Source organism: Primulina tabacum, chromosome 1, assembly GCF_025594145.1.
Source record: "Primulina tabacum isolate GXHZ01 chromosome 1, ASM2559414v2, whole genome shotgun sequence".
Taxonomy (NCBI): Eukaryota; Viridiplantae; Streptophyta; class Magnoliopsida; order Lamiales; family Gesneriaceae; genus Primulina; species Primulina tabacum.
The window spans coordinates 14931072-14956416 of NC_134550.1; the positions used below are offsets into that span (position 1 = coordinate 14931072).

General features: G+C 36.3%; 1 protein-coding gene and 1 long non-coding RNA gene across 2 annotated transcripts; one reads left to right on the top strand and one right to left on the bottom strand.

Moving 5' to 3' along the window:
- The first annotated feature begins 580 nt into the window (after positions 1-580).
- Positions 581-2276, top strand: LOC142518254 (uncharacterized). Its single transcript, XR_012813493.1, has 3 exons — positions 581-807; positions 1408-1456; positions 2177-2276. It is a non-coding gene; the product is annotated as an uncharacterized LOC142518254 (long non-coding RNA).
- Positions 2277-4749: 2473 nt separating this feature from the next.
- On the bottom strand, positions 4750-8469 carry LOC142505544 (uncharacterized). Its single transcript, XM_075618579.1, has 5 exons — positions 7491-8469; positions 7112-7292; positions 6649-6857; positions 5136-5550; positions 4750-5050 (listed from the first exon to the last, which is right to left on the bottom strand). The coding sequence occupies exons 1-5, from the start codon at positions 8467-8469 to the stop codon at positions 4750-4752; spliced, it is 2085 nt and encodes a 694-aa protein (XP_075474694.1).
- Positions 8470-25345: the final 16876 nt, after the last annotated feature.

Below are 25345 nucleotides of genomic sequence, written 5' to 3' on the forward strand. Positions count from 1 at the left end.
CTAAATATACTGTTGCTACAAATGCAGCAAATGCCCCACATCTTGATGGATGGGCAGTGCTAGAGGGCCGCGGCGGCGTAATAAGAAATTCCGTAGCGGCAGGGGGCGAGATTTCAAAATTGCAGTTTCGAACACTTATAGTTTAAACCAAATTATTACACATATAATTTAAATAAATAACACTATTTTTTAATTTTATAAATAAAAAAATAATTTGAGCCAAGTTACCAATGTACCTGCAATCCAAAACTTACTTGGATCTTATTTAAAAAAAAAAATTTAAGGCCCTGTAATTTATTATACGGTAATTTGGCATAATTAGAATAATTATTGAGTTGTAAATTAAAATAATTATTTATGCCAAATATATTTTATAAGTGTGTTAAAAATATGTATTTTAGAATATCGGATAATTTAACGATATAAAATGCATATAGAGTTTAAATAACACACGATAGCAAATAAATACAGACCGGGATAAATGAGCTTGAGTTACTATTTTAGTTACCAAATACACAAGATATATATATATACACACACATACACGCAACTTACCTATAAAAGAGAAAGAAGGAAAAAGGAAAGAGAGAAGAAGAAACCCAATTCTCGCAACCCTTGGAGCAGCTGCGGAAGAATCGCGATATCTCCTCCGTCCAGCGTCGAAATCTCGATCGGTCTGAAGGGGTGTCTTCCTAACATCCTAAGCTTCGATTTAAGTTAGAAATCGCGAAGTTTGAGCAAGGATTCTGGTAGATCAAAGCTGCTGTTCCGGTGCTCTGTTTCTGCACGAATTCTTCCAGTTTTTGGGTGAGTGTTTTGGGTTGCTGCGATTTTTTTAATTTGAATTTGTAGAAATAACCTAAATAAACTTTGTAATGGTTTAAGTTTTCTTTTTATAGCCGCTGGAATCATCAAATTTCGATAAGAAACGGATTTGTTATGAATTTTCTACCAAATGTGCCAAAAATCGAATTCTGCAACTGTGCTGTGCAGGACACCTATTGTAATTCGAGTTTTTGTCAATTATGCGCTCGGATTCTGGTCTTATGATTCAAATAAGAGTTGTAGAGCTATGTGTTGTCTTCGTAAAGATATAAGATTCGTTAAATTCCATTAAGAATTGAGCAAGTTATGCTTGTTTTTCTGGAACTGCTCAGTGTATGAGATTCTGTCCGCGAATTCGGAAGTAGCAGCGTGTTCTTGAAAATTCTGAGAATAATCTAGTGAGATTCTGAAGATGGTTTCAACTAAAGAAACTTAGATAATTGAGTTATCTTTCATTTCCAATTGGCGGATATTGATTTGAGTTAATATTGAGCGAGATACGAATTTTATTCTCTTTTGTGCCAAATCGGACATTGGTATGGAATGTAGTTTTCATGATCGGCTTATTGTGGTTTTGTTTAGGCCGAGAGTCTTGAAGAGAAGTTGATATTGGAGTTTCAAGTTGGTATAGGTATGTTACAGCTCGGTAACATACGATGGTAAAACATAAATTATATTTAATTGTCATTATGTGTTACATGGATCGTGTTTATGACTTGTTGATTGTTGTAAATTGTTAAATGCCTTCGTTGTGATCTATGTTTATTTTTATGACATATTATTGGCATTTAGCATCGAGCATACAATTATGACATTCATGTTGAGCCTATCATTCTTGTTATCCCATTGTTGATATCTGTTGTTATCTGGCACTGTTGTTTATCTCAGAATCATTGTGTGGCTGATAGGCCTATACACATGAGACCATAGATGTGATTGAACAATCTCGTGGTTAGTGCAGTCTTTTGAAGTGAGCGCTGAGATTGTGTCATCTAGTTCATTCTGTTGTGCCATCCTGTTATAGCGTATCAGCTGTATGGAGGCCGAGTCAGGGGTGTTATTCAGCACAGCTTGGCATACCTCGCATACTAGGCAGGGCGGTTTAGCTGCATGACGATGTAGCTCCCCTGTATTGTTGCTCGAGCATTATTCCAGTTGTTATCGTACCGTTTGTTGGCTCCTGTTATCCCGATTATTCATTGAGCCTTTCATGCATTGCATATTACATTTCATTATATGATTATGCATAATTTATGTTATTATTGTTATTGTTGAACTGTTTCATACCAGAATCCTAACCTCAATTGTTTACTGGGGGGGCTGCTGTGGTTGCTTTTGGGCACCATGGCAGATCTCTCAAGTCGTTTTGCAGCATCAGGCCGGGGTTCCGCCAATGGAGCTCGGGATTGAGGTTGGATTGCTTGGTTCTGTTCAGTGGAGTCTCGCAGTTAGTCTATATGTATGTCTTGAGTTGTTTCAGTATTGTATTGTAGTTTATTTGCCGGAGAGATGTCCCATGTATCTGTAGTAGTAAACACGATCCATGTAACACAGAATGACAATTAAACATAATTTATGTTTTATCGTCGTATGTTACCGAACTGTAACATACCTATACCGACTGATAACGACAACAAGCTTAACTTTGATCTCCTCGGCCTAACAATAAGATAATATAACAAGTCGAGTAAATTCCAATTCAATAACAATATTTCAAAATTTCAGCTTGTAGCTATGCTAAGTTTTAAGATCAAAACTTAACCAAAACTTAACCAAAATATATTTATCATACATGGTTGGAATCCTAACTCAAAAACCCATATTTCATCAGAAGATATCAACAAGAAATTCAATCATCTTGACCCAGATAAACACCTACAACCAGAAATCTAGAAAAACGAATTCTGTTACAGTTTAAGATTCGGCACCTATGACCATAAAATTCATATCTAATTCATTTTTGACCCAAATCAATATCCGCCAAATGGAAATGAAAGACAACTTAAATATCTAAGTTTTTCTAGAAGAAACTAATTCCAGAATCTGATTAGATTAATGCCAGAACTAACAAGAACACGCTGCTACTCACACATTTCGCGGACATAACTCTAATACTGCGTAGTTTCAGTAAAACAAGCATAACTCTCTCAATTCTTAATGGAAATTAACGATTCAAGTCTCATTTCGAAGAAAAGACATAGCTCTACAACTTTTAATTTTAGTCCAAAATCCAGAATCCGGCTGCACGAAGGTCATAATTCCGAATTACAGTAGTTATTCTACACAGCTCAATTGCAGAATTCGGTTTCGACACATTTTGGTAGAAAAATCATATCAAATCCGTTTCTTATCCAAATTCAATGATTTCAGTGGCTATAGAAAGCTAACAAACTGGAGCTACAAGTTTCATTTGAACCACAAATCGAGACTCTTAACGCACAATACACAAAACTTCGAATTTCAGAAGCACAAAAACTGAACTCACCAAAATACTGCACAGAAACAGGGTCACGAAATGGAGCTTCGATCTGCTAGCCTCCTTGCTCAAAATTCGCGTTTTATGGCTCAAAACGAAGGTACTGATGTAAGGAAGACAACCCCTCAAACCGATTGAGATTTCGACGCCGGATGGGGGATATATCGCGATTTTTCCGCAGCTGCTCCAAGGGTTGCGAAAATTTGGATTTCTTCTTTTTTTTCCCTTTTCTTCCTTCTCTCACTTCTTTTCTCTTTTAAAGAGATATGTGTGTATGTATATGTATATTTATATATTGTGTATTTAGTTACTCAAATAGTAACTCAAGCCCATTTATCCCGGTCTGTATTTATTTTGCTCTCGTGTGTTATTTAAACTCTATATGTATTTTATATCGTTAAATTATCCGATATTCAAAAATACATATTTTTAACACACTTCTTGAATTTATTTGGCATAAATAATTATTTTAATTTACAACTCAATAATTATTCTAATTATGTCAAATTACCAGATAATTAATTACTGGGCCTTACACTTCTCCACCCCTTAAAATAAATTTCGTCCTCTTTATTTCTGTTTATACACATACATCTTACACACGATACGAAACCTACCATACATTACTAAGAATCAAACAGATATGGATAAGATGCTATCATCTTCTCTTCTGTTTCCCGCGTTGATTCTTCTACACCATGCCTCGACCACTGAACATGTACAAGTGGTATAACTTTATTGCGTAAAACTTTATCTTTATGATCCAAGATACAAACAGGATACTCAGTATACGATAGAGAAGGGTCGAGTTCAACCTCATCAGGCTGAATCACATGAGACGGATCGGGCTCATACTTACGCAACATAGAAACATGGAAAACATCGTGGATGCCAGACAATGACTGGGGCAAATCCAAACGATAAGTGCAAGTACCAATACGCTCAACAATCTCGTAGGGGCCAACGAAACGAGGTGATAACTTACCCCTCATGCCAAAACGAAAAACACCTCTGAACGGAGAGATCCTCAGAAATACAAAATCTCCAACTTGAAATTCTAGAGGTCGACGACGACTGTTAGCGTAACTAGCTTGCTGATCTTGGGCAGCTTTCATTCTGTAACGAATCAACCGAACTTTATCATTCATTTCCTGAATGTCAGGTCCAGTCAACTGCTTCTCACCAAATTCATCCCAACAAAGAGGTGATCGACACCGTCTGCCGTACAAAGCTTCAAAAGGAGCCATACCAATAGTCACCTGGAAACGGTTGTTATATGAAAATTCTACTAGTGGTAAAGCTTCCTGCCAACTGTCTTTAAAATCCATGACCGCTGCTCGAAGCAGATCCTCGAGTGTCTGGATCGTACGCTATATCTGACCATCGGTCTGAGGATGGTACGCAGTACTCATTGCAAGTCGTGTACCCATTTTTTTTTGGAAACTAGTTCAAAATTTTGATGTGAAACGAGGGTCACGATCTGAGACTATTGCTACTGGAACTCCATGAAGTATCACAACATTTTCAATATACAAACGAGCCATTTTCTTGTACGAATACGTCCTCTTGTACGGAATAAAGTGTGCCGACTTAGATAATCTGTCGACAATCACCCAAATGGCATCGAAATGACGAGAAGTACGTGGCAAATGCGTGACAAAATCCATAGCCACGTGCTCCCAGTTCCACTGAGGAACCTCAAGACTATGCAGTAATCCTCCAGGTCTCATTCGTTCTGCTTTGACTTGCCTGACAGATCAGACAACGAGACACAAACTCAGCCACATCCTTTTTCATATTCTTCCACCAAAACTGAGACCGTAGAATATGATACATTTTCCTCCCTCCTGGGTGGATACTATATCGAGTACAATGAGCTTCTTTAAGGATGGCTGTACGCAATTCAGGAATATCTGGGACAACCAATCTACCATTCAACTGAAGAGAATCATCTGAGTGAATTGAGAAACCAGATTGGTGTCCTTGAGATACTAACTCATAAGATTTCAGAACTCGATCATCAGTTTTCTGAGCTGACTTTACAATCTGAATCAACTCTGGCTCAATAGAAATCTGAGACACAAAAACAGCATTACCTTGGATTTGAAAATCAAACCCAGAGGTGCAAATATCCTCTCGTAACTTAGAAACATGAATCGAGGATAAATTAACATCAAAAACCTTACGACTCAAAGCATCGGCAATGGCATTCACTTTTCCCGGATGATACTGGATCTCACAATCATAATCTTTCAAAAGATCCATCCAACGTCTTTGTCTCATATTCATATTTGACTGAGAAGTATCTGAGAGAACAGATACTTCAAGCTTTTGTGATCAGAATAGATTACAAATTACTCCCCAAACAAATAATGCCTCCAAATCTTGAGAGCAAAAACAATAGCAGCCAATTCCAAGTCATGAACAGGATACTTAGACTCATGCGGTTTCAACTGACGAGGACCATAGGCCACAACCCTGCCATACTGCATCAGTACACAACCTAATCCTCGATTTGATGCATCGGTACAAACAACGAATCCTCCAGAACCACTTGGGATGGTAAGGACTGGTGCAGAAGTCAATCTCTTCTTCAACTCGACAAAACTTGACTCACATTCATCAGACCAAATGAATCTTTGATTTTTCTGAGTCAGTTGAGTGATAGGTTTAGCAATCTTTGAGAAATTTTCGATAAATCTCCGGTAATAACCAGCTAAACCCATGAAACTACGAATCTCTGGCACATTGGTCGGTCGTGCCCAGTTCAAAACTGCTTCCAATTTACTTGGATCGTCAAAAATACCATGTTGAGATATGACAATGGCCCAGAAACACAACTCTATCTAACCAAAACTCACACTTGGATAGCTTGGCGTACAACTGATTCTTTTGAAGAATTCGAAGAACTATCCTCAAGTGTTTGGCATGCTCTTCCTCGGACTTGGAATAAACAAGAATATCATCGATGAATACAATCACAAAACGATCGAGATATTTACGAAATACTCGATTCATCAAGTCCATAAACACAGCAGGAGCATTGGTCAAGCCAAAAGGCATAACCAAAACTTCAAAGTGTCTGTATCTCGTGCGAAAAGCTGTTTTCGGCACATCTTCTTGTCTAACTCGCACTTGATGGTACCCAGAACGGAGATCAATCTTAGAATACACCGAAGTACCTTGCAACTGATCAAATAAGTCATCAATCCTAGGGAGTGGATATTTATTCTTGACAGTAAACTTATTCAGTTGCCGATAATCAAAACACATCCGCATCGTTCCATCTTTCTTCTTGACAAATAGAATCGGTGCACCCCACGGTGAAGAACTCGGGCGAATATAACCTTTACTCAACAAATCCTTTAATTGTTCTTTCAGTTCTTTTAGCTCAACAGGAGCTAAACGATATGGTGCTCGAGATATGGGTTCCGTTCCTGGCATTAATTCGATACTGAACTCAACTTCTCGTTCTGGTGGAAAACCAGGAATCTCTTCTGGAAACACATCAGGAAACTCACTGACTACTAGGAATATCAGAAATTCGTTGCTCATCCTGCGATAGATCAACAGCATAAACCAGAAAAGCTTCATGACCAGAATCTAACAATCGATTCATCTCAATGGAAAAAACTAGAGGAATCTTTGCTTGAGAACCACGGCCATAGAAATTCCATTTAGGAGCAAAGCTAGGCCCAAAACGAAATATTCCTCGATAACAGTCAACAGTGGCACGATTTGCAGTCAAAACATCCCATACCAACGATGCAATCAAAGTGATGCATAGGTAGAACTATGAGATTCAGATACAGAACATTTTCATCGTGAAACAAAACCGCATTGAACACCACATTATCAGTGATAATCATTTTGCCCATCGGAGTAGCAACAGATAGATTGGAATTCATACTAGTGGTGCGAAGATCATGCGAAACAACGAATGCATGAGAAACAAAGGAATGAGATGCTCCGGTATTAAATAACACTCGTGCTATAAAACCACATAGAGTACGGTTACCAGTAATGACAGTACCTGGAGCTGCCTGAGCCTCATCCTCAGTCAAGGCAAATACATGAACAATGACTGATTATGTTGACCACCTTGCCCTCTGCTCTGATGCGAAGGGCGACTAGGCTGATGGGAAGACTGGGACGCTGCTGGAATTCTAATACTTTGAGCTTCCACTACCTGCCTGGGCTGATTTTCCCGTCTTACTAGGACAGACTCTAGCAAAATGACCCGGCCGACCACAAATATTACAAACCCCTTGAACTCCAACACACTGATTACTAGAATGCTTGCCCCCACAGCGATCACAATAAGGTCCACTATAACGATATACCCCACGGTTCCCTGAACTCCCTGAACTCGAAGAACTAGTACCGGGCTTCTTAAATTGCTTCCCACGTAGACTAAGAGATGCAGAACCAGATGAACTGAATTGTTGCCTCCCCGACTGATGATGTTGTGTAGAAACTCGATTGCCATTCCTCTTAAGGCTAGCTTCAGCCCTTTTTGCTATTTCCACTGCTTCAAGATAATTCAGTGGCTTACCGGTAGAAACAAAAGGATGCAGATGATCATTCAATTCTTCAATGAAACTTTCGACGACAGCAATCTGACTCGCAGCAACATGAGGAGCATATCTCAGCATAGCATAAAAAGAATCTGCATACTCTGCAACTGACATATCGCCTTGTTTCAGGTTATGAAACTCAGAAGCCTTACAACTGTAGAATGATGAAGGACAATAACTCTCCTTAAACTTCAGCTTGAATATATCCCATGATAGAACAATCCTCTGAGCATCTAAAGTCATAAATGTAGTAGACCACCACATTTTAGCAAAATCTTTCAATTGATGCACAGCTAATCTCAATCGACACTCTAGAGGATACTCGATCAAATCAAACAATTCCTCAATCTCAGAAATCCATAATTCAGCTTTCTCGGCTCCCTCCGAACCACTGGATCGAGGTGGATGCAAAGAATGGAAACGCGCAACTAATTCATCCATCCTAAGTTGCTCTAGCTGATCAGCAGCTTGCTCAAAAAAAGTAACATCAACAACACGGACACGAGGTCCACCACGTCCATGACCTTGACCACGACCTCGACCTCGAGCTAGAGGAATCTCATCAGCAGGAATTTCTCCACCTCCCTCCATTCTATACGATAAAACATCAAAATGAATAGAATGGAAGTAAACAAAACATATAACCACATAAGTATGTTGTCAAGTAGCATACACAGGCGCAACAACCATTTTAGTGCCAAGACTCAAGTGTCCTAGACTCTAGTTCGAGCGTATCCCAGTTTACGCTCTGATACCAAGATGTGAGGCCCATTTACTCTCATGAAAATTAATGATCAAACAATAATGGTTTGACTTAAAACTGCAGCAGAAAAAGGTTTAAAATACTTTAAAACGGACCTCGGGGCCCCGTAAATAAGACATCCCGAAAAAAAACTCAAGCAGCAATTTATATCAAAATATACTCCCACTAGAGTCATTAAAACAAAACCAAAGTTAAACAACCTATAGCCGCACTGGCCAGGACTAAACAGAAATTAAAACTTACCAAATACTCACCAGATCATAAACATCACAGAGTCGACTCAGAACATCACAAAACAACCAAATACTGCCACAGATACACGGGGCATCTCCCCGGCAAATAAAATACAATACAAGACTGAAACAAACTCAAGACATACATATAACTAACTGGGAGACTCCACTGAACAGAACCAAGCAATCCAACCTCAATCCCGAGCTCCACTGCCGGAACCTCGGCCTGATGCTGCAAAACGAATCGGAAGATCTACCATGGTGCCCAAAAGCAACCACAGCAGCCCCCCCAGTAAACAACCGAGGTTAGGATTCTGGCATGAAACAGTCTAACAATAACAACAATAACATAAATCATGCATAATCATATAATGAAATGTAATATGCAATGCATGAAAGGCTCAACGAAAAACCAGGATAACAGGAGCCAACAAACGGTACGATAACAACTGGAATAATGCTCGAGCAACAACACAGGGGAGCTACATCGTCATGCAGCTAAACCGCCCTGCAAAGTATGCGAGGTATGCCAAGCTGTGCTGAATAACACCCCTGACTCGGCCTCCATACAGCTGATACGCTATAACAGGATGTCACAACAGAACAAACTAGATGACACAATCCCAGCGCACACCTCAAAAGGCTGCACTAACCACGTGATTGTTCAATCACATCTACGGTCTCATGTGTATAGGATTATAAGCCACACAATGATCCCGAGATAAACAATAGTGCCAGATAACAACAGATATCAACAATGGGCTAACAAGAACGATAGGCTCAACATGAATGTCATACCTGTATGCATGATGCTAAATGCCAATAATATGTCATAATAATAAACATAGATCACAACGAAGGCATTTCACAATTTACAACAATCAACAAGTCATAAACATGATCCATGTAACACAGAATGACAATTAAACATAATTTATGTTTTACCGTCGTATGTTACCGAACTGTAACATACCTATACCGACTGATAACAACAAGAAGCTTAACTTTGATCTCCTCGGCCTAACAATAAGATAATATAACAAGTCGAGTAAATTTCCAATTCAATAACAATATTTCAAAATTTCAGCTTGTACCTATATATGCTAAGTTTTAAGATCAAAACTTAACCAAAACTTAACCAAAATATATTTATCATACATGGTTGGAATCCTAACTCAAAAACCCATATTTCATTAGAAGATGTCAACAAGAAATTCAATCATCTTGACACAGATAAACACCTACAACTAGAAATTTAGAAAAACGAATTCTGTTACAGTGTCAGATTCGGCACCTATGACCATAAAATTCATATCTAACTCATTTTTGACCCAAATCAATATCCGCCAAATGGAACGAAAGACAACTTAAATATCTAAGTTTTTCTAGAAGAAACAAATTCCAGAATCTGAGTAGATTAATGCCACAATTAACAAGAACATGCTGCTACTCACACATTTCGCGGACAGAACTCTAATACTGCGTAGTTTCAGTAAAACAAGCATAACTCTCTCAATTCTTAATGGAAATTAACGATTCAAGTATCATTTCGAAGAAAACACATAGCTCTACAACTTTTATGTTAGTCCATAAATCCAGAATCCGACTGCACGAAGGACATAATTCTGAATTACAGTAGGTATTCTACACAGCTCAATTGCTAGAATTCGGTTTTGACACATTTTTGTAGAAAAATCATATCAAATCCGTTTCTTATCCAAATTCAATGATTCCAGTGGCTATAGAAAGCTAACAAACGGAGCTAAAAGTTTCATTTGAACCACAAATCGAGACTCTTAACGCACAATACACAAAACTTCGAATTTCAGAAGCACAAAAACTGAACTCACAAAAATACTGCACAGAAACAGGGTCACGAAATGGAGCTTTGATCTGCTCGCCTTCCTTGCTCAAAATTCAAGTTTTATGGCACAAAACGAAGGTACTGATGTAAGGAAGACAACCCCTCAAACCGATCGAGATTTCGACGCTGGACGGAGGAGATATCGCGATTTTTCCGCAGCTGCTCCAAGGGTTGCGAAAATTTGGATTTCTTCTTTCTTTTTCCCTTTTCTTCCTTCTCTCACTTCTTTTCTCTTTTCAATGAGATATGTGTGTATGTATATTTATATGTTGTGTATTTGGTTACTCAAATAGTAACTCAAGCCCATTTATCCCGGTCTGTATTTATTTTGCTCTCGTGTGTTATTTAAACTCTATATGTATTTTATATAACGTTAAATTATCTGATATTCAAAAATACATATTTTTAACACACTTCTTGAATTTATTTGGCATAAATAATTATTTTAATTTACAACTCAATAATTATTCTAATTATGCCAAATTACCGGATAATTAATTATAGGGCCTTACATACTTGTATTTGCGTCTAAAACAACAGTATTTTCGTAAGCTTTGCAGTTCTTAGAGGTATCCCTCTGATAAATTTTGTTCAGCAGATATGATGCCTGAATGTAGTCATTTTCGGGTAAGAAGCATCGTCCCCCCTCTTCGGTGTCTCTGCATAGGGGTTCAATACCATTATGGTAAATTTGGTTGATTCTATTTAGTTTGTCGATGTTGGATATTCTAGGACGTAACATACATCATTTAGAATCGGACACGTGTGAACAATGAAAAACAATAAGACAAATAGAGATGCCATGTGAAAGTAGAATAGTAACAACAATTGGAAGTGAAGATAATTTACGTAGAAATTATCCTTAATAATTTGTTCATATGAACAACGAACACAAGAGTCTATTTATAATTGCTCTTGGTTTCCTTATTGGTCGTGAATAAGAGGACTGCATGTAATATATAAATGTATATATTTATATAAACTTATAATAATTTTTTAATCTGAATAATTACCAAAATGAATAATAAAAAAATTCTTTGGGAATGAATTTGAAATCAATTGATTTAGATTATAATTTTATTCTTTGCAATATAATTTTATTGTTTGCAATTAAACAATAAATAAAATCTTAAATATATATCTTACTTGTTTATAAATTATTAGTACAAAATAGAATGAATTAAAAATAACATTTTTGCGAAATTTCTTATATATAATATGATAATAATAATAATAATAATTCATAACATCGTCTAACTTTAATGGCATGATATTTTTTCATTGTTGTATTTTATTAATTTGTACCTTAAATAATAAAAAACATTAGTTAAAATACGTCATGTCTCAATCGTGAGAACATGCTACTTGGATATTAACATTTACATTATTTGTGATATGGACTTGGTGTATTTTTCATATCTTAAAATCTACTCCTAAATATACTGTTGCTACAAATGCAGCAAATGCCCCACATCTTGATGGATGGGCAGTGCTTGAGGGCCGCGGCGGCGTAATAAGAAATTCCTGTAGCGGCAGGGGGCGAGATTTCAAAATTGCAGTTTAAACCAAATTATTACACATATAATTTAAATAAATAATACTATTTTTTAATTTTATAAATAAAAAAATAATTTGAGCCAAGTTACCAACGTACCTGCAATCCAAAAACTAACTTGGATCTTATTTAAAATTTTTTTAGTCTTACATGGATTTGCGTCTAAAACAACAGTATTTTCGTAAGCTTTGCAGGTCTTAGAGGTATCCCTCTGATAAATTTTGTTCAGCAGATATGATGCCTGAATGTAGTCATTTTCGGGTAAGAAGCATCGTCCCCCTCTTCGGTGTCTCTGCATAGGGGTTCAATACCATTATGGTAAATTTGGTTGATTATATTTAGTGTGTCGATGTTGGATATGCTTGGACGTAAAATACACCATTTAAAATCGGACACGTGTGGAACAATGAAAAACAGTAAGACAAATAAAGATGCCATGTGAAAGTAGAATAGTAACAACATTTGGAAGTGAAGATAATTTACGTAAAAATTATCCTTAATAATTTGTTCATATGAACAACGAACACAAGAGTCTATTTAAAATTGCTTTTGGTCTCCTTTTTGGTCGTGAATAAGAGGAATGCATGTAATAGATAAATGTATATATTTATATAAACTTATAATAATTTTTTAATATGTATAATTATCAAAATGAATAATAAAAAAATTCTTTGTGAATGAATTTGAAATCAATTGATTTCGATTATAATTTTATTGTTTGCAATATAATTTTATTGTTTGCAATTAAAAAATAAATAAAATCTTAAATATATATCTTACTTGTTTATACATTATTAGTGTAGTGCCCAAATTCAGTACACGTATAACCCATGCATTTATTTAATTGTTAAATGTTTTATTTAAGTTTAAAATGATTTTAGTGATGCATTATTTATTCAAATTGCATTATTTTAATGTTTATGTGATGCACGTTCAAATGTTTTTCTCGAGTCTCATATTTCAGGCGATTATTCGAGGCGGTATCGTGGAATGGAGACCTGTGGGAACCCGGACGCTAATCAATTCTTAATCGTCATCAGGATCAATTTACTAATCAAGTAATTAGGGTCATAAATTTTTTTTTTTCCTTTTTAATGCGGAATGTAGTGAAATCAAACTAATATACAACTCAGTATAAAATAAAGTACAAGTCATGTACCATCTACACAGCAGTAAAAACTAAGGTTCAACATCTAAATATCAAGTGTCACAACCCTATATACATCAAAGTCCGAAGTCTCCACTCTATCACGATCTCTCCTCATCTTCTGGACCCTGATCCTGTCCCACCTGTTGTCATGTACATATACAAACAAGACGACAGCCGGATAACTCCGGTGAGAATAAAATCCGAGTATAAATCAACGAACATGCAATCATATAAACAGTATAAAAACATGTAACAAATATCAGTAATATGTATCAAAATCAGAAACATAATCAATATCAAACTGTCGACAATGCTCGTGACTCCACGACTCAGACTAGACTCAATCCTAGTCTAGGGATCCCGGTTTTCAGATGTGGTATTCCTATATCGACCAACAGTAATAGAAAAGACTCCAGTTCTATCCACATCGATATAACCAAACATCCACTGTCCTGACCTAACCGTCATGGACTGTGGCTCTATCGCCAATATTCTATCTTGTGACATCGTGCAATGTGCCCATGGCGATCCCGCCACTATCAGGCACATCTGTCCCGAGATTTCTACACCATCTAGTGACATCGTGCAATGTGCCCGTGGCGATCCCACCACTATCAGGCACTTCTGTCACAAGATTACTCGTCTAATACCTGCTATCTATAATTCAAGAGAACAAGTATATCAATCAAATCAATGCAATAAAATATAGTATGTGCTTTAGGGAAACTCAAGTCTAAACCGACTCAAGTCGATCTCCCAATACTACATTGAATTATACCTTCCGTTTGTAGTCTCGGTCTGAAGCAATATCAGTTCTAAACTCAAGATTGTCTCTGTAAATCTGAAACGATATATTGAGAATCATAATATCAATGTTCTATTCTCAATTCAACACTGAATCTGATTAATCTGGATTCAATTCAAATCACGGTATAACGGAACAATTTCAGTATCACCGTCACTATCATATCAACAGACCTCAATTACAAATCATAACTCATATCCGATATAGTCTGTAACTCATTCATAATCTAAATCTGTCCGATTTCAAATCAATATAATCAGAAAATCATAACAATTCCATAATCAGTCTGTTTCTCAATCTGACTTCGATTCTATGATGTCTAACATGTCAAGAACATCATATATGAATCCTATTCAATTCTGACAATGACATAATTTCAAAGCATGTCAAAACATAGCAAAACTTACGTCAAGTTGTAGCCTACGTTGATAGGATTGCAGTACTGAAGTCAGATTACAATTCGGACGGACGGATTGAAGTATAAAGGCGTAAGGATTTTTCACTCTTTCACAGAAACCTTTTCTCGATTTCTTCTGCTGGTTTTTGAAGAATATAGCAAGATATACGTATATATATATCAAGTTGCTCGGTTAATGATACGTGTCTATTTTTCATGAATTTCGGTCGGCGCTCGGGCGGTGCTAAACTACCGCTCGAGCGCGGCATTCTCTGTCCGAGCTCCTTCGGATTGCACATTGGCGCTCGGGCGGTCACAAACTACCGCCCGGGCGCCACATCTTCTGCCCGAAGCATGCTCCCGTTGCACATTGGAGCTCGGGCGGTTATTTTCTACCGCTCGAGCGCCAATAATTCTGTCTCAAAATTGCACCCTTCATATGTTTTGGCCAATCTGGTCTTCTAATAGCCCGTCTATAATTATATCAATTATAATCAAGAATCTCATATTAACATGATATAAAATCTCGGACATTACAAGACCGGTGACGAGTTTGGCAATTTTTAAAATGTGGTATTTTATTTTAAGCTGAGGTTGGGGCATTTTAACCAATTTATTAAGTTGTTAGTATTTTAAAGCCTTATTTATGTATTTAGTGATTTTAGAATTTTAAAACTTTTAAAAGAATGGAACATGCACATTTTATTTTAAATTAGGGGTTATTGTTTGACTACCATTTTAATTAATGGTTAATTTATTATTAAGCTAAACTTTAGTCCTAATTATCACAAAACGCGCACACACACTTTTACACACACTAAAAGCGCCTAAACACACACATTCACTTCACTATTCAGAATTTTATTATTTTGAGAGGAGAGAAACCTAGGGTTCTTCCCCAAGAGAGAGCAGCCGCCCCTCCCCTTCTTTTTCCAGCACATTTTCGTTAGTTTTCTTCAAGGATTCGGTGCCACGTTCGTCCCGGATCGTCTCTCGCATCCTTCCCGCGTCGAAATCGTCACATCGGTATTTCTAATCATCAATGACACGTATATTCTGTTATTGCTGCATCAACCTCGTCATATTATGTGTTGTGTTGTTATTTATGCGTAAAAATATATGTGCGATGTGTAGAAGTTTGAGCAATTATGTCTATATCACTTTTGAAACCAATTTTAGATCTAAGATTTTCGTTTTTGCTGTCTTTTTAAATACTGCGATTTTTCGGTCGTTTTTCAGAAAATTATGTATTGATGTGTTCTCGAGATTTTATTGTTGCAGACTTCGTTGGGAATCGACGGGTGATCATTGGTGCGTCTAGGTATGCTTAGTATGATGTTGGGTTGTTATTTGATATGTCGTTTAGTGTCGATAGGCACTCGAATACACTAGAAGTCGTAGGAATCGATTTGGTGTCAATTGCCACGTTTTTTGAATTGTATGTGTCGTAGGGTTGACGTCGTTGCTTTGGGTGCTTGTACGAATTTGGTTCGATGTTATGGCATGCTAGGATGGGTCTCGGGGTGTAGGTTCATGGTCCATACAAACGAGTCTAGAATGATAAGTATCGTATGTATTAAACTTTTGTGAGTTTCCGATTCTCGCAGGTACATGGACCCGAACAAGGACCTCGGCGCAGGGTCCGTGCCTTCGTTTTCTCCTTGGTGCCATTTTTGCGAGCCTACACGGACCCCCACATGGACCAGAGCACGGGGTCTGTGCCTTTCCCCTTCTGCACGACAAATTCTACCGAGTCTACACGGACCCGGACCTGGGCACGGGGTCTGTGTCCCTTCTTCTTCCCGAGTATTCTTTTTGCGCACCTAGGGGCCCGTGTACTCCATATTTTTGGGAAATTTTATTGTGTCTTGGAGTTTCATGTGATGCCCGAATTTTGAAAAAAATAAAATTTTGGCAGTAGTTGTGATGGTTTATAGATTTACGTTATGATATGAATGGTAATGAATGTTATAGAATGAAATAGATAATGGATGGGTAGAATCAAAGGTTGAATTTGAGCTAAATAGGTAATGGAAGTGCAGAAACGGTATGAAAAATATGGCAGTAGTTGTGGTTTTTAGCATAATGTTTTGTATATTGATCCAATTGATGTGAGGCCACTTTCATTAGAAAGATAAGACATAAGGCTATAACTTTCATGTTTTGAGTTTTGGTCAAATCATTAGGGAAGACGAGACAAAAGTGGCCCGAAGTGTGTCGTGTGTATCGTCGTTCCTGCACTGACACATGTTGGGAGATTGAGCATAACTTTTTACTCAGACCTCCAAATGACATGAGGCCAATTGGAGATGCAAGCCAAGACATAGTGTACCAATTTCATGTTGATCAATTTTGCAAATTCGGACGTTAAAAATGCTTTTTTGGCAGAATTCCGCGCGCCATCGCGCAGGATCCGGCGCCCTAGCGCGCCTGTTGCGGAAAGTTTTGGTGTTGGGCAGCAAGGGGCGCGCGGCTGCGCCAAAACATGCGCCATGGCGCCCAGCACATGTACAACAAACTTTTTTTGAGGTTTGAATGGTATATATTAGATTGGGGAATGATTTTTGTATCATTTCTTCTCATCCTCATTTCTCTCCATCGTTTTAGAGCTAGGGTTCCTCATTTATCCTTCAATCCAATTTCTTCCAAGACATTAATCTTTGATTGAAGCCTCAATCTTTGCTTGGAGATTAGAAGTTCTTCTCCTCAAGAGTTTAGAAGCAAGGTAAGAAAGCTTATTTCCTTGGGTTAGTGATTGAAGGGAAAACAATGGGTTGTTTGTTTTGAGTGTTGAAGTAAAGTTGTTAATATAATGATTGATGGTATTATTATTGTTATTGTGTTATAGGATTATTGTCAAGGTGTTAAAATTATCAAATCTTCAAGTGGTTGTAAGTAGATTCTTCCTTGGAATGCATCTTATGAGCTATGTTTATGATAAATGAAGATACAATTAATTTTAGCACCTTTAAATTATTGATTATGTATATTGTATGTATCGATATTTTGAACAGAAATGGAATTGAAGTAAATGGCAAAGTAAAGGAGCTAACTCTTTAGCACGCACGCCACGTGTTTGACAAAATGATTCAATGAATGTTTTTATGGCATATTACGGTTAAGAAATGATACGGATTACTTCTTTACACAATTGTTGGGATTTGAGTTTTCTTGAATATCTAATTTGCGGATCTTGATTTGAAGTAGTATTGAATTAATTATGAATTTTGAACAGAAACTACTCTGTTTTGATAGATGATCAAAGTTCTTGAGTTATAGTAGAATTCAGAGGTTCAAGACTTCTCAACCATATATTTTGATCTCTTGTTGATAATATTTGAAAGGTATGTTACGGTCGGTAACATACGAGGTAAAAGTATCATTTTTATTTTAAATTGAAAATTCGATGGCTTGATGAATTACTTGTGATTTGTTGATGATTGATCTTTTGAGATGAGCTTATTATGATATTGACTTGATGAGATTGAAATGCATCATTACATTGCATATTGAGCCACTTATCGATTCAGATTTGATATGGCGGAGGTCGCCTTGATTTATTGATTTGTTGGACGTATGGGGCTATAGTTGAGTTGGCATAGTGTATACGGAGGTCGCTACTATGGCCTGAACACTCTATAGGCGCACAATAGTCCTGGGATTGTAGAACACAGCAACCTAGCCCGAGCGGATGAGTCGGTGGATGTTGCTGGGGGATTCTCTTTCCTTGGGTAACCTATGACCAGATGATTCACTTGATCTTGAAATTTATTGATAGCCCACAGCTTCTGATCATGCATTGCATTATATTGCATCTTTATGAATTTATATGAACTATTTGAAAATTTAATTCTTATATGTTATTGATTGTATCATACTGGGTTTATACTCACCGGCACGTCGGCTACTTCTTGTTTTCATGTGCTTTATGGTAGGTGAGGCGAGGCTTGGGATGCCAGAGTTCAGCTCTAGGCGAGGAGATATGAGTTAGAGTGGGATTCTCGGGTCTTAGGAGCTATTTGATGATGTTTGGATTAATTTGGCCACTAGTTTATTTTGGCATGTTGAAACTTATATTCAAAATTTGAAACCTTTAAATTATTTTGAAGATGTTTATGTCAGTTTGTGAACAAAAAATTATATATTTTACTAAATCTTTTGGTTTGTTACATTTATAATTATTAGATTTATATATCAGATCCAGGGCCCCACATTAGGTGGAATCAGAGCCAGGTTATTTGGGAACAGGGTAGATCGAGTCAGTTCGAATTGCTTGATCATGTGATATATTTGATAGCATTTTCACTATGCCGTAATGTGAAATACATGATCATAATTGAGATACTATATTGTTGAGGTTTATTTGAGATTTTTAAGATTGTTGAGTCTCGAGAGCCAGAGATGATTGATACAAGATTGAGATGATTATGATATTGTGATTTTATATATGTTGATATATTGTATATCAGACATGACTACTCGAGGTAGAGGTCGTGGTAGACCTAGACAGAACATACCAGTGGCACAAAATCAAGGCAGTGCTACTCATACTCAGATTGATATAACTCCGACTCCGATGGAGATACTGTTAGCCAGATTTTAGTCTTTGCACCCACCGATGTTGAAGGGTACCGAGAATAGCATTAGAGTGTGAGAACTGGTTGGAGAATATGGATCAATTATTTGAATCTCTTGAGTATCCAGATGATCGTAGAATCAAATTAGTTGTTCATCAGTTATTAGATGTTGCTAAGAGTTGGTGGATCATGACAAAGAAAGCTTTAGAGGGTCGAGGTACGATTGTTACCTGGGATATTTTTAAATCTGAATTTTATCAGCGTTTCTTTCCTACATCTTACAGGAAATATAGGTGAGCCGAGTTTGCAAATTTGAAGCAGGGAAATCTGAATATTGAGGAATATGTTGCTAAGTTCTCGAATTTACTGAGATTTGCTCCTCATGTAGCATCCGATGAAGAAGCTAAGGCCGATCATTTCATAAATGGTCTTAATCCTGATATATTTACCCTAGTTAATACTGGAAGGCCTAACACTTTTGCTGAGGCTCTTGATCGAGCCAAGGGAGCTGAAACTGGAATCATTAGGCAGAGAGGTTCTCAATATTCGCAAAGACCCCAACAGCCACAGTTCCGACAGCAGTTCAGACAGGGTAATACTGGCGGTAATAGTGGCAACATAAAAAAGCAGTTCAAGGCTAGAGGCATGGCAGTAATTTTTCGAGTTCTAGTGGATCGAGACAGTCTGGTTCAGTTCAGAGCACTGGTTATTCAGGCCCGAATTGTGGTCATTGTGGTGGTAGACATTTTATCGATCAGTGTAGAGGAGTCTCGGGAGCTTGCCACTTGTGTAACCAAGTGGGACACTATGCTCGAGTGTGTCCTAACCGTGGAAGTAATATTTCTCAGAGTGGGGGATCATCGAGACAGACACCTCACCAGAATCGTCAGACCCCTGCAGTTCATTCCTATCAGCAGTCAAACCGGTCATATCAGAACAAACAGAGTGGTGACCACAGGGTAGGACAGCCACCTAGACAACATGCTCGAGTTTTTGCACTCACTGAGGATGAGGCACATAATGCTCCAGATAATGTCATTGCAGGTAATTGTTTTCTCTCAGGTTATCCTGCTTATGTTTTGATGGATACTGGTGCATCATTACATTGCATATTGAGCCACTTAGCGATTTAGATTCGATATGGCGGAGGTCGCCTTGATTTATTGATTTGTTGGACGTATGGGGCTATAGTTGAGTTGTCATAGTGTATGCGGAGGTCGCTGCTATGGCCTGAACACTCTCTATAGGCGCACCATAGTCCTGGGATTGTAGAACACAGCAAGCCACCCCGAGTGGATGAGTCGGTGGATGTTGCTGGGGGATTCTCTTTCCTTGGGTATCCTATTACCAAATGATTCACTTGATCTTGAGATTTATTGATAGCCCACAACTTCTGATCATGCATTGCATTATATTGCATCTTTATGAATTTATATGAACTATTTGAAAATTTAATTCTCATATGTTATTGATTGTATCATACTGGGTTTATACTCACCGGCACGTCGGCTACCTCTTTTTTCATGTTCTTGATGGTAGGTGAGGCGAGGCTTGGGATGCCAGAGTCCAGCTCCAGGCGAGGAGATACGAGTTAGAGTGGGATTCTCGGGTCTTAGGAGCTATTTGATGATGTTTGGATTAATTTGGCCACTAGTTTATTTTGGCATGTTGAAACTTATATTCAAAATTTAAGACCTTTAAATTATTTTGAAGATGTTTATGTCATTTTGTGAACAACAAATTATATATTTTACTAAATCTTTTGGTTTGTTACATTTATAATTATTAGTATTAGATATCAGATCCGGGGCCCCACATTTCATGTCTTGGGTTAGTGCGATGATTTAAATGAGGTCAAGTCTCGAGTGTGATAGAATGTCTTAAGTTATTTATTGAATTCGGTGTTGAGCACGAATACCTACGTCTAAGTTATGCAAGTTAAGCATTTGAACTCATGTTAGTAGATGCAGCAGCGGCCCCAAACGAAATCCAACGAATCCCTCAACGCCAAGTAAGTATGTTGACGTGCAAGAAAATTATTTTCAAGTTTTTTGAGGTATGCTAAATGTCTTGTGACCAATTTATGTATGGGGTTGGAAAGCGTTAAATCATGAACGGGACCAACCCACACCGTTAAAGCATGAACGGATTTAGATCAGGATTAGAAAGCGTTAAAGCATGAACGGGGACCAATCCACCCATTAAAGCATGAACGGGGATCTCATGTATGTGGCAGTGGGTTCTCCCCTGTCAGCCCGGTACTGTGGTTTAATCTGATCAGGTGATTTATGTTATGAGTCACTAGCTTTGAAACATGCCTCTATGCAAATTAATGAAGTTCATATATGTTTATGTATGTACAAGTATGCAAGCATGTTTATGAAAATCTTCAGGTTATGGAATGTCTAAGTTATGTACGTATGTTCATGTTAGTGTGAGTTCAAGTTGTAAGTATGTACGTTCTATTTTAAAGTTGCATGTAGCTTTATTACGTATTACTCGTTACTCCCAGTTTAAACGTGTTGAGTCTTTAGACTCACTAGACTTGATCGATGCAGGTGAGGATGTTTTTGAGGAGGCTGGAGGTGGGGACCAAGGAGCAGGCTTGGACTGAGCGGGAGGCTAGATCCGAGGACCGCCATGTTTCAAGTTTTATGAAAACATTCAGTACTTTGGTCAAAATTTAAGTTTCAAATCTTTTGTTGCAACAACTTGTGAGACGTACAGTTTCTCTCTTTTATCGAATTTTGAATGTTCACGTTTCAATTAAGAAAATTTTAAATTTTCCGCATATTTTGAATAGTAAAAGTACGGTATGTAAGAATTAGTACAAAATACAATGAATTAAAAATAACATTTTTGTGAAATTTCTTAAATATAATAATAATAATAATAATAATAATAATAATAATAATAATAATAATAATAATAATTCGTAACATCGTCTAACTCTAATGTCATGATACTTTTTCGTTGTCGTATTTTATTAATTTGTACCTTTAATAATAAAAAACATTAGTTAAAATACGTCATGTCTCAATCGTGAGAACATGCTACTTGGATATTAACATTTACATTATTTTTTATATGGACTTGGTGTATTTTTCATATCTTAAAACCTAATCCTAAAGATGCTGTTGCTAAAAATGCAGAAAATGCCCCACATCTTGATGGCATGAGCAGTGCTAGAGGGCCGCGGCAGCGTAATAATAAATTCCGTAGCGGTAGGGGGCAAGATTTAAAAATTGCAGTTTCGAACACTTATAGTTTAAACCAAATTATTATACATATAATTAAAATAAATAACACTATTTTTTAATTTTATAAATAAAAAAATAATTTGAGCCAAGTTACCAATGTACCTGCAATCCAAAACTTACTTGGACTTTATTTAAAAAAATAAATTTTGACTTACTTGGATTTGCGTCTAAAACAATAGTATTTTCTTAAGTTTTGCCGTTCTTAGAGGTATCTCTCTGATAAATTTTGTTCAGCAGATATGATGCTTGAATATAGTCATTTTCGGGTAAGTAGCATCGTCCCCCCTCTTCGGTGTCTCTGCATAGGGGTTCAATACCATTATGGTAAATTTGGTTGATTATATTTAGTGTGTTGATGTTGGATATGCTAGGACGTAAGATACACCATTTAGAATCGGACACGTGTGGAACAATGAAAAACAGTAAGACAATAGAGATGCCATGTGAAAGTAGAATAGTAACAACATTTGGAAGCGAAGATAATTTACGTAGAAATTATCCTTAATAATTTGTTCATATGAACTACGAACACAAGAGTCTATTTGTAATTGCTTCCTTTTTGGTCGTGAATAAGTGGAATGCATGTAATAGATAAATGTATATATTTATATAAACATATAATAAATATAAAAATGAATAATAAAAAAATTCTTTGGGAATGAATTTGAAATCAATTGATTTCGATTATAATTTTATTGTTTGCAATATAATTTTATTGTTTGCAATGAAATAATAAATAAAATCTTAAATATATATCTTAGTTGTTTATACATTATTAGTACAAAATAGAATGAATTAAAAATAAATTTTTTGTGAAATTTCTTAAATATAGTAATGATAATAATAATAATAATTCATAACATCGCCTAACTCTAATGTCGTGATATTTTTCGTTGCCGTATTTTATTAATTGGTACCTTAAATAACAAAAAACATTAGTTAAAATACGTCATGCCTCAATCGTGAGAACATGCTATTTGGATATTAACATTTACATTATTTTTTATATGAACTTGGTGTATTTTCCATATCTTAAAACATACTCCTAAAGATACTGTCGCTACAAATGCAGCAAATTCCCCACATCTTGATTGCATGGGCAATGCTAGAGGGCCGCAGCGGCGTAATAAGAATTCCGTACCGACAGGGGGCGAGATTTCAAAATTGTAGTTTCGAACACTTATAGTTTAAACCAAATTATTATACATATAATTTAAATAAATAACACTATTTTTTAATTTTATAAATAAATAAATAATTTGAGCCAAGTTACCAACGTACCTGCAATCCAAAACTTACTTGGACCTTATTTAAAAAAAATAAATTTTGACTTACTTGGATTTGCGTCTAAAACAACAGTATTTTCGTAAGCTTTGCAGTTCTTAGAGGTATCCCTCTGATAAATTTTGTTCAGCAGAAATGATGTCTGAATGTAATCATTTTCCGGTAAGAAGCATCGTCCCCCCTCTTCGGTGTCTCTGCATAGGGGTTCAACACCATTATGGTAAATTTGGTTGATTATATATAGTGTGTCGATGTTGGATATGCTAGGACGTAAGATACACCATTTAGAATCGGACACGTATGGAACAATGAAAAACAGTAAGACAAATAGAGATGTCATGTGAAAGTCGAATAGTAACAACATTTGGAAGTGAAGATAATTTACGTAGAAATTATCCTTAATAATTTGTTCATATGAACTACGAACACAAGAGTCTATTTATAATTGCTCTTGGTTTCTTTTTTGGTCGTGAATAAGAGGAATGCATGTAATAGATAAAGTATATATTTATATAAACATATAATAATTCTTTATTATGAATAATTATCAAAATGAATAATAAAAAAATTCTTTGGGAATGAATTTGAAATAAATTGATTTCGATTATAATTTTATTGTTTGCAATATAATTTTATTGTTTGCAATTAAACAATAAATAAAATCTTAAATATATATTTTACTTGTTTATACATTATTAGTACAAAATAGAATGAATTAAAAATAAAATTTTTGTGAGATTTCTTAAATATAGTAATGATGATAATAATAATAGTAATAATTCGTAACATCGTCTAATTCTAATGTCATGATATTTTTTCGTTGTCGTATTTTATTAATGTTTACCTTAAATAATAAAAAAACATTAGTTAAAATACTTCATGTCTCAATCGTGAGAACAAGCTATTTGAATATTAACATTTACATTATTTTTGATATGGACTTTGTGTATGTTCCATATCTTAAAACATACTCCTAAAGATACTGTTGCTACAAATGCAGCAAATGCCCCACTTCTTGATGGCATCGGCATTGCTGGAGGGCCGCGACGGCGTAATAAAAAATTCCGTAGTGGCAGGGGTCGAGATTTCAAAATTGCAGCTTCCAACACTTATAGTTTAAGCCAAATTATTATACATAAATTTAAAATAAATAACACTATTTTTTAATTTTATAAAAAAAAATAATTTGAGCTAAGTTACTAACGTACCTGCAATCCAAAACTTATTTGGATCTTATAAAAAAAAATTGACTTACTTGGTTTTGCGTCTAAAACAACAGTATTTTCGTAAGCTTTGAAGTTCTTAGAGGTATCCCTCAGATAAATTTTGTTCAGCAGATATGATGCCTGAATGTAGTCATTTTCGAGTAAGAAGCATCGTCCCCCCTCTTCGTTGTCTCTGCATAGGGGTTCAATACCATTATGGTAAACTTGGTTGATTATATTTAGTGTGTTGATGTTGGATATGCTAGGACGTAAGATACACCATTTAGAATCTGACACGTGTGCAACAATGAAAAACAATAAGACAAATAGAGATGCCATGTGAAAGTAGAATAGTAACAACATTTGGAAGTGAA